Source organism: Limulus polyphemus, unplaced genomic scaffold (assembly GCF_000517525.1).
Source record: "Limulus polyphemus unplaced genomic scaffold, Limulus_polyphemus-2.1.2 Scaffold2065, whole genome shotgun sequence".
NCBI classification, from domain to species: Eukaryota; Metazoa; Arthropoda; class Merostomata; order Xiphosura; family Limulidae; genus Limulus; species Limulus polyphemus.
The window spans coordinates 102,993-113,292 of NW_013667675.1; the positions used below are offsets into that span (position 1 = coordinate 102,993).

At 33.6% G+C, this 10,300-nt stretch overlaps 1 protein-coding gene across 1 annotated transcript in view; it reads right to left on the bottom strand.

Moving 5' to 3' along the window:
• The window catches only part of LOC106465831 (glucose dehydrogenase [FAD, quinone]-like), a 65,833-nt gene extending 56,330 nt beyond the window's left edge, over positions 1 to 9,503 (bottom strand). Inside the window, exon 1 of the mRNA XM_022393779.1 lies at positions 9,207 to 9,503. Within this exon, the coding sequence (XP_022249487.1) occupies positions 9,207 to 9,330 (124 nt within the window). The 5' untranslated portion in view covers positions 9,331 to 9,503. The remainder of the gene's footprint in view (positions 1 to 9,206) is intronic.
• Between the last annotated feature and the right edge of the window lie 797 nt (positions 9,504 to 10,300).

Sequence of the window (10,300 nt, forward strand, 5' to 3'; positions counted from 1 at the left end):
ACAAGAAAGTACGAAAGCAATGCAGGTACATCAAAAAATTAAAAATAAGTTGTAAAGGTAAATTGGGTCTGATAAAATAGAGAAAGGAATTAAGTATATTATTGGTGTAGACACATGTATTCTCACAAATATTGAATAATTGTGACAATGCGACAAGACTTATTTTTAAAGACTCATAATAAACAAATCTTTCACAAGTTGTACTAGAAAGTTACTTTTATTAATTAATTATTACCATGCGACGAAGGATAAGGTAAGTTAGTCACAAGTAATCTATATCAGCAATTTTTATTATACAATGATTTCATTTTTCAAATTTAAGTAACGTATTCTAGTTCATCATACAGCAAAAACAGATTTTACTTTGACATAAGAAATTCCGTAATGATTGACAAGAAAAATGTCCAATGTCTTTCTTGAAAGAAAGTAAGGTTTAATTATAGTTACTTTTCAACTAAAGGCACCAGATCATCTGTGATGACACTAAACTCAAGCTGTCTAAAAGCACTGGCAAATTATTCAGGACAAAGTGATTAACGTCATGTATTGTCTCAACTCATTCAGCTACCAGAAACTGAAGTAATTGGAAGAGATGTCTCTAACAGTAAATATGCCATAAGGTGGATATATTTCAAATGTCTCTAACAGTAAATATGCCATAAGGTGGATACATTTCAAATGTCTCTTAACAGTAAATATGCCATAAGGTGGATATATTTTAAATGTCTCTAACAGTAAATATGCCATAAGGTGGATATATTTTAAATGTCTCTAACAGTAAATATGCCATAAGGTGGATACATTTCAAATGTCTCTTAACAGTAAATATGCCATAAGGTGGATATATTTTAAATGTCTCTAACAGTAAATATGCCATAAGGTGGATATATTTTAAATGTCTCTAACAGTAAATATGCCATAAGGTGGACATATTTCATTAAAGAAAGAAAGCTACTTATTAAGTTAAATCAACTGTGTAAAAAAACGAGCAAATGTAAAAGCTGTAATGGATTATGATGAGCTTCAGGGTACATTACTGTGTTTAAAAAAGTTGCACAGTTTCTCATAAAATAAATATTAATGTAACAAAGCGTTTTCGTAAACTTAATTTACATTTAAGAAGAATTTGGTTTCATTTTTGTCAAATATATTAGACAGTGGTTTTTGACAAGTGGTTCCAATTATGCAAATTATTTTAATCAGTAATTTATACGGAGACCTGGGAAAAATAATACAGAGAAGTAAGTAAATATTACAAAGAGAATCTTGGGTAAAAAAAAACTAATTATGTATATAAAAACTGAGCTAGGGACATTAAATCTAACAGCAAGTAATCTAAAAAATGCAGGATTAAAACTTACGTCTATTATAAATGAAGGTAAAAAAAATTTAAAAAATACCTCGAAACCTAAATAACGTGTATATTTCTAGTGATGCTCAAGGTTTATCTCTCGTCGATAAAGTTCTTAACATTTTACCAATAATGTGTTCATTATTAGTTAAATAAAATCATTTATCGAAAAAAATAACCGATAGCCTTTTGCAAGGATACCACTTCATATCTGTTTGGGTTAACAATGATATTGGTAGGTTTTGTATTGTTTGTTTGTTTAATTATGCACAAAGCTACACAAGGGCTATCTGTGCTCTGCCAACCACGGGGATGGAAACCCGGTTTCTAGCGTTGTAAGTCCGCAGACATACCGCTGCACCACTGGGAGGCAGGTTTTGTATGTGAGTTTTTAAGCGCAAAGCTATACAATAAGCTATCTATGCTGTTCTCGCCACGGATAGCGGAACCCGGGTTTTAGGGTTATAAGTCTTCAGACTTTCCGCTGAGCCACTAGGGGCAACATATCTAGGAAGTTATAGTTAGAACTGGATTAGCTTGTTTGTTATCTAAATTGTGTAGCCTATTACTATTAACTTTCGACCAGACCAAGCTATCTACTTAGAGCAAAATTAAAAATCATATTGATATTGAATATAGCTAATTAAGTATACTTTTCTCATGCTCTTATTTATAAAGATTATAATTCATTCTTTCATCAGTTGAGGGCCCTCGCTGTTAACGCCATTTGACATTGTAAACCCAAAAATATCTCACGAGATTTAGGTTAGCCCTACATACAGATATTAAGCTAACAATGCAAAACAATATATTCAATAAAAGTATAATAATTAAAAATATTAAAACTAAATGCTTTAAACATTCTAACTAATACTGTTCATGAAAGTAACGAAAGAAATAATAAAATATGCTGGAGTATATTATGTTCGAAAAATACGACATATTTTTACTTAAAAACTTTCAATGAACTATTTAAGCATTTTATGTTAATTTGAACCATAAACATTAAATTTTTCTATGTATTTGTTTTTAGATGATAACCAATAAATCCATAAATTGATTAATTAATTAAGTTTTGCTGTGAAGTTGTGATAATAGTTTAGCACATTGTATTTTAATAATTAAATATATTTCTGAACTTAAAAGTTCTGAGTTTGTATTAATAAATTATTATAGAAATAGGCTAAAGAATAACGAATGTCTATTTTTCTTAAACTACTTGAAGAACTAAATCTTAATCTGAATTTTACAGAAGTTTTTAAAGTTTAAAAGCAACATAATAAGCGATTGTTATAGTAAGTTCGATCATGATTTGAATAAAGTTATAGAGAGCTCGATTATGATTTGAATAAACAAGTTCCTAAAAAAATAAAATTAATAATACTTCATTTAAAAAAATACTAAATTACCATTGGCTTTATCAAAATAGGTAACAACAAAGTTGAATTTCAGATTTACTGCTAAAATGCTCTAAAGGTAGTAAAATGTTCAAATTTGCTGAAATTCACGTTTAATTAATGTCAAAAGAAAGTAGAGTATTTAATAATTCGAACTGAACTGAAAAGTGTTTTCTGCTTCTAAATCTTTTAATACTCTAAAAGTCCCTTCTACAGTATATTCATGATACGAGTCCAAAAATGTTCACTAGTCATCACTCTTACATCACACCACACATAAAATAGGCATTTACCCGCACCTTCTAGCACTAGATCAACAACTGGTACATCATCAAATAAGTCGGAAATGCCCAAATATTTGTATCTCTTTGCACCAAATCAGTCAGTTTTAATTCAAATAGTAGTATCCTGTTAAACCAAGTCAGCTTGGTGCAATTCCAATACTTTCTTACATCAGCTTATGTACGATTTAGAAATTGTGCAAAATCATGGAATGATTTCTGACAATTCAGTAGAGTTAGTTAGTTACTCAGTGTTCAGCTAAGACAGAGATTCACGTGCCAGTACTTTTGCTTAAGTACAGAAACTATTTCACAAGCCATGTAATAAATTCAAGCATTATAGTTGATTTGATTATTTAGTATTCAGCTTAGACACCAACTAGTTTGTGAGTAAGGAAGTTTTTAGTTGCTCAGTTAATCTTTTGCAACCACTTGAACTTAGTCGACAATTAAAAATTCAAAGTGATTTTACTATAGTATCATAAATTATGATATAAGTTTTATTTTAGGTAATAATAAACACAACAAATGCCTAATCCAAAAACATTCTGTTCTTTCGCTACTAGACAAAACTAGTTGAAAGCGTCACAGACATACATACACATATATGTATATAATATGTGTTTTTGTAGATTAAATTGCAGTCTGGCATGGTTAAAAAAGATTGTTGATGGTAGCAGGGACGCCTTCCAATAACAAATCAAATTTTCTGTTAATTCTATCAGCAACATTTTTATCCCTCTTTTAGAGAATCGTGCGACTAGTCTACTGGCGGTTCTGATAGTTTTAGCGCTTTATCTTCATCTACACCTCTTCCGTTTACGAATATCCGGAAATGCTGATTATCCTTTTATTGAAAATATGCTATTATCTTGGTAAAATTCAGTCCAGCACCCCCTCCCAAATATATGGACTTCACTTCGGCCCTAGGATATAAGGGTACACTTGTTTTCTCGAACACACGTTGTCCAAACAGTTGTTTGTGTTTTCCGCGTATAGTAACGAAACGTATCACTCAATTCCTTTGAAAAACAATGGAATAGGAAGTAAGTGACGTCGAACTAAAAATATTACTTCATATTGTGCAGCGCTGGGTCAAGGCCAAAGGGGCTTTTGGCAAGACCTTCAACAGCCCTTCATCAGGCAGAAATTATATATACTTGTTTATCGAAGTCCATGTTCAGTTCTTTAGAAATATGAAGAGATCAAATATAAAATAAGAACAATAGCAAAGTGAAGAAATTGTATAAAGTGAATGAATTAAGGTATATAATAGTAAAAAGAGGGAAAAATTGAGGTTTTTGTTTTCATTGGGGAATGTTTTTATGTTTGTATGAATTGAGTAACTGTTATATTTAGTAAAAAATATATGAATGCGATTCTAAACTTTGTCTAGATTTTCACTCAGTTATTCATCGTAATTCTACATCACGATTAAGAAAATTACATTATATTACCTGCCAAATTCCATAAGATAGTTATAATTTCTTCTAACATGGCATGAAACAAATGAATATATGATGTTCTAAGTGTGTATAAATGGAGTGCAAGTTACATATAAGTATGTATGTAACCAGCATTATGAGTTCTACGTAAAGTAGATCAATTACATCTATTAATGTAAAACATTTTGATCTAAAACTGTCATGTTAAGATAAATAATTGAAAAAAGTACGCTTTATATTAAACTATTTTGAATATGAAAATCAACAAGCCATGTCACAACCACAAACGATGTAAAATCGCGATGGAACAGAATGTATCAGAAGTACATTTTGACTTTGTCTGGATTTGCGTAAGTAGTGTGATGCCATCGAAAACTGATCGCTTTGGGGAAGGATATGTAACAGCCCTTTCTGACGCAAAATATTCATACATTTAGATCAAAAAGTTCCATTCAGGTCAGAGATTTAGAATTTCCAAAATAGGGGTATCCCTTACATCTAATCACATTGGTAAACAAAAGCATATGGATCAACTTGGAGCACTAAAAACACCCAGAAAGAGACATTCAACAAGTCATACTCCTGCCATAGTAAGCAAAGTGCGGCATCTTGTAACACGTGCGAATACACAAACATAAGGGTGAGTGGCAAAAACTGTCTACGTGCTTCAGGCAATAGTATAGAACATAACCAAAAGATGATTTTCGTCTGAAAGAACGATACAAGTCTTATGTACACAAATTGCTTCTAACACATATTCGTTCAACTGTCGCATGCCCCAAACAGCTGGACAGTGGAACGTACGTGTATTCTTGCTATTTCACGCGAAGACATACCGGTTAGTTTGGTAGATGTAGCATCTGTGAATTTCTGTGTGATCAGACTATTTAAACGGGTGCTGTGAAACCATCATCATTGCACATATGGTGGATTATGGAAAGCCGTGGGGAGTGGTTGTGCAGTTTTGACATGACAGCATAACAATGGAGCCTTTCGCAACAGAAACTACGCGGCTGGACTCTTGTCAAGGACGTGGCGAAATGGGCTGTAACGACGTTGTGAAGCTCCAAGATCGTTTCAGTATAACGAAACTTTCTCGAAAGTTAGTTGGTTGATTTTATTTTTATTAGTAAGATTTCAAGTGGTTTTAATTGATATAAAATTTTCAATATGTCCTCATGGGTTTGAAGTGACTTTACTTCACCAACTTTTTAAAAATTAGTTGAGTTGCTTCTTGAAAACTTTATTGTAAAAATGCTTCACCTCATGCGTTCATCAACAGAGAATTAAATCTAGGGAACGTGTAGCCCATATAATAAATTCTTCCGTGTATTCTATCAAAAGGTTCATCTTCGTTGAAACTCAACAGCATAAGAAAAGGAAATGAATAAGCGTAAAACGCTGTCAAGCAAAGCACACGCGTCTGTAAAACCGGTTCTCTTAACACTTAACAGGGCGGCAACTGGTTGGTTTGTCGTTAATCCCATCAGGATTATATAATGAACGATATACTAAAAGAGCTATTTTCATACCATCTGACCTTCAAGTCGTGTTCGCAAGAATTTCCCTTAGATGAATGAAAAACATTGGACCTAATTTCATCTTCTTCCAACTGTCATCTACAGAGTTGTTACGTGAAATAAAATCAATACACATTTCACGTAAAGTTTGATCTTTGCTTCGTTATTCTGACTTGCCTATATTTTTTACTGCTAGATACAGGTCAGATTTTGACTTCAACCTGTTACGATGAGTGTGGTATAAATACATATACTGTAGTGAATTGTTTTATATGCTAAAATGGGTCTTTACTTGCTGTGCAAGGTAAACCCAACAGATAAGTTTATTTGATAGGTTGTTTAGGCAGAGTATTCATAATAAATAGTAGATTGTAAGTTTCTACAACAGGCAGTTGCTGTCCATTTGAAACTAAGATTCAGATAAGTTTTTATATATATAAAATCAAGACGCATCAAAAGGACAGAGAAAATCCATTGGGACTGAAGAGTACAAAGTAGAAGTGTCAGGCCGAAAAGTACTAAAAATGTTGGAAAAAGTCACTACAATATTAGCAAGTTCTTAACTTTCTAGATTGCTTTCTTTTTCTGTTTGTCATAGTTACTTCAGTGTTGGCAGAACTTGTAGAATCGAGCAAACATTTTAAAAGTTTTTCAGTTGTCTAGGTAATTGCGTTTAAAGCATTTACTGCTACGGCAAGTGTGTCCGCAGTATAACTAGATTGTTCCTCAAGAAAATAAGCACCATGATCGACTGACTTACGACGATTAAACAAAATCATGACCTTTCTAAATATTTCTAAGATGTTGAGAGATCCACTGTGCACTTGTGATTACCAGGATGGTCACAACCGTTCTTATCAAATTCTTTGAACTATGATGAAAACAACCTCTACAGCATGTAAGCCCTCGACAATTTTAAACGGAATCAGGTTCGCTATAATATTATTTTCTACAACAATAATAATATTTATCTTGTTGGCCCGACATGGCCAGGTGGTTAGGGCGCTCGCCTCGCAATTTACGGGTCGCGGGTTCGAATCCCCGTCATACCAAACATACTCGCCCTTTCAGCCGTGAGGGCGTTATAATGTGACGGTCAACCCCATTATTCGTTGGTAAAAGAGTATCTCAAAGTTGGCGGTGGGTGGTGATGAATAGCTGCCTTTTCTCTAGTCTTAAAATGCTAAATTAGAGACGGCTAGCGTAGATAGCCCTCGTGTTGCTTTGCGCGAAATTCATAACAAACAAACATACTTTATCTAGTTAACAATATTATCTTACGTAAGATGGAACTGAAACTTCGATTCCTACAAGACTGCTTGATTTGTGACGATACAAAAACCAATAATTATGTATTATTACCTACAAGGAGGACTTTCACCAGGCTATTGAATGTTTCTGTATATTTGAGTTGCTTTTATAGATCACGATAACTTGTTCGTTTACTGTTCCTAAACTTGGTTTCAATTCGAAATCAGTTTCTATTTACAACTTAGCAACTGTTTCCGAGTGAATCTATTGAAGGAGAAAAAGAAAGGTCGTTGATGTCCTAATTATGTTTAATGAGATTTTAGAAAAGTTTTAAATCGGTCTAAGTGGATATGGTACAGAAAAACTGAACGATTCCAGCATCCAACTACCAAAGACAAATGATATGACACTAAAAGAGCCTATCCAAATAACAGTTAAACTCAGAATATGCTCTTGACCAAAAATGCCTAAGTTGAAATAGGAATAGGGGAAATAACTATTTTAGGCCTTAATACAAAACACAGGACAGTTATAAGTTCATAGGAAATCTTTGGAAGAGCGAGAGTCGTCTAACACATACGGTTTCTATGAACAGTAAATTAAGATATCAATGAACTGTGGTAGACTATTTATTAGATGTTCCAATCAGTTGTTTTGAAAAACCAATTCGCACACTTCAATGTATATCGATTTATATTTCAAGGGATAGTGTGTTTGCTTGTTTGATATTCAACACAAAGCTACAAAATGGACTACCTGTGCTATGCCACTGGGGGCAGGGTAGAGTGTTCAGTCATCTAAATAAATATCTCTAACGATTATTTGTGCTAGATAATTCATTTACAAATTTCAAGTAAAAAATGCTATAAAACGTTGTGAGAAAAAAAAAGTAGCAGGATCTAGCTCTACGATTTTTTGCTATTTATAATTTACATCATCTTTGTTAACAGTCACTGTGTGATTTTTCTATACCGGTATGACTTGCATGCTCCATTACACGTACTATATTCTTATAGGTTAAACAACTCAGTGGTAAAGCTTTCTTTGTGCACGTACTTTTCAATGCTGAAGGAACAACCTAACGAAAGCAACGCTTCTTTAGATATCAGCTGATAAGTCAGAATAACTTGGCAGTGGCCTAATTAATGTGGATACAACAAAACAATGCAACATTTTATATATTAAGGCAAACAACACAGTTTATATCTATATGCTAGTCTTACATCAGGTGCCTTTTGCAATGCCAACTACGCTAAGGGTTATTATCAAGATGCAGCGGTCGTGAGATAGAGCATAAACTGACGTTGCGACATGGACAATAACGACATGGTGAGACTCCGAAATCGTTTTGATATAACGTACTCGGCCTCTCTGTGCGTGTGTGTAGCGAAAATAATTTAATTGTTTGTAATTAAACACAAAGCTACACATTGGGTAGTCTGTGCTCTGCCAACCACGGGAATCGAAACCCTGTCTCTAGCGTTGTAAGTCTGCAGACATGTCACTGTGCCACGGGGGTGGGGGCGTGTAAATAAAGCACATGATTTAGATGTAATATATTTTGGCATGTTAACAGATATTAACGTGAACACAGTGTGAAAATGTCATACCACAGACAAACAACACGTTTTACATATTTAAGAACATTCGAAATAAAGTAGGAACAGAAACGTTTCGTTTACTACAAGTTATTAAGACAGTAATTTACTAAACACATTAGTGCTAAAAGATGTTCGCTTTCAACCAATAATAAAACTAAATTCAAACCTACGTAATTTTATGTTGTTAAATCTGCAAACTTGAGATTTAAGCTGAGCAAAATATGTGATTTTATCTTCGTTTGGCTGACTAGGGCAAAATTATTTACGTACTTAATGCCAGTGTTTTACCGAAATACTTTACAAATTCAGCTTTAGATATATATATTACCTTTTATCTGTATTAAAAGAGACATTACTCACCCACAATATAATCATATTCCAAGTCAAATTTTTCTGAAGTAAGAGAAAATCTGTCTCTGGGGTAGAGGAACATATAAAACGCTAAGGGCATGAAAAAAGGCCAGAAATTCAGGAACTGTGACATCTTCTGTTGTAATTACACACCAGTCTTTGAAACATAAAACTGTGGAACTGTCTTTACAAATTTAGAGATTCTATTCTGATTGACAAAGTACCCTTTGTTGTGTACAGTTGTAATTAGGAAACAGTGGTGAACCCGTCAGATTCGTTGGACTCATTTTGAACTCCTTTATAAACCAAATCTGATGTATGCCTGTATCGCAAATTACAAATAACGTCTTAGCCGCGGCATTGCCTTCTTTGTGTCCGGCGTCGTGGCTTTAAACTACCGTTGACTTTGACTTGGGAAGAGCAAGTGCGTATTTTCCTAGCCAACCGTGGGCACCGAAGCAGGTCAGTCAGCAAATGTCTAGTTGAACAACTCTCTTCCGTAAGCGTGACCTAAACCTTGAGTTACGCTCATGGAAACAAGTTCTTTCGCTTGCCCGAGGCAAATGACGGTCCTATAAAGATTACCAGTGAGAATAGCGCAGATAACCTATTTAAAACACCACCCATTCGAAACGCCGAATGTTCCTTATACTAAGCAGAGTGTTGTTTTGAGTGCAGAAAAAAGCTAACTTTCGATGGAAAAATATAAGAGTGGTAAAAATACACTATTTGAATAGTCGAATAATAAAAAAACACACCTAGTAAATGATACTTATTCCATCTCTACAAACCTAAAATCGTGGTTTTTCTCTTAAAGAAATGAAAATCACATTGTACATAACTTGCTTAACTGATTAATGACGAGAGAAGTGTTTCTCAAAAAATTATAGCTCTTTCAAGATTTATGTTCGCAAATGATAATGAGTGATTAAACACTCCTTAGCGCTGCTAGCCCACATTAAGGTAGTTGAGGCCCTGGCGCACTTATTTTTTTGAGGCCCTTGAATAGGGTACAAGCAAATTTGCAGTTAATTATAATTAATACGTATTAAGTTAATTACAGAATATGAGCTAATTATTCAAAGTTAATTAGAATATAATGC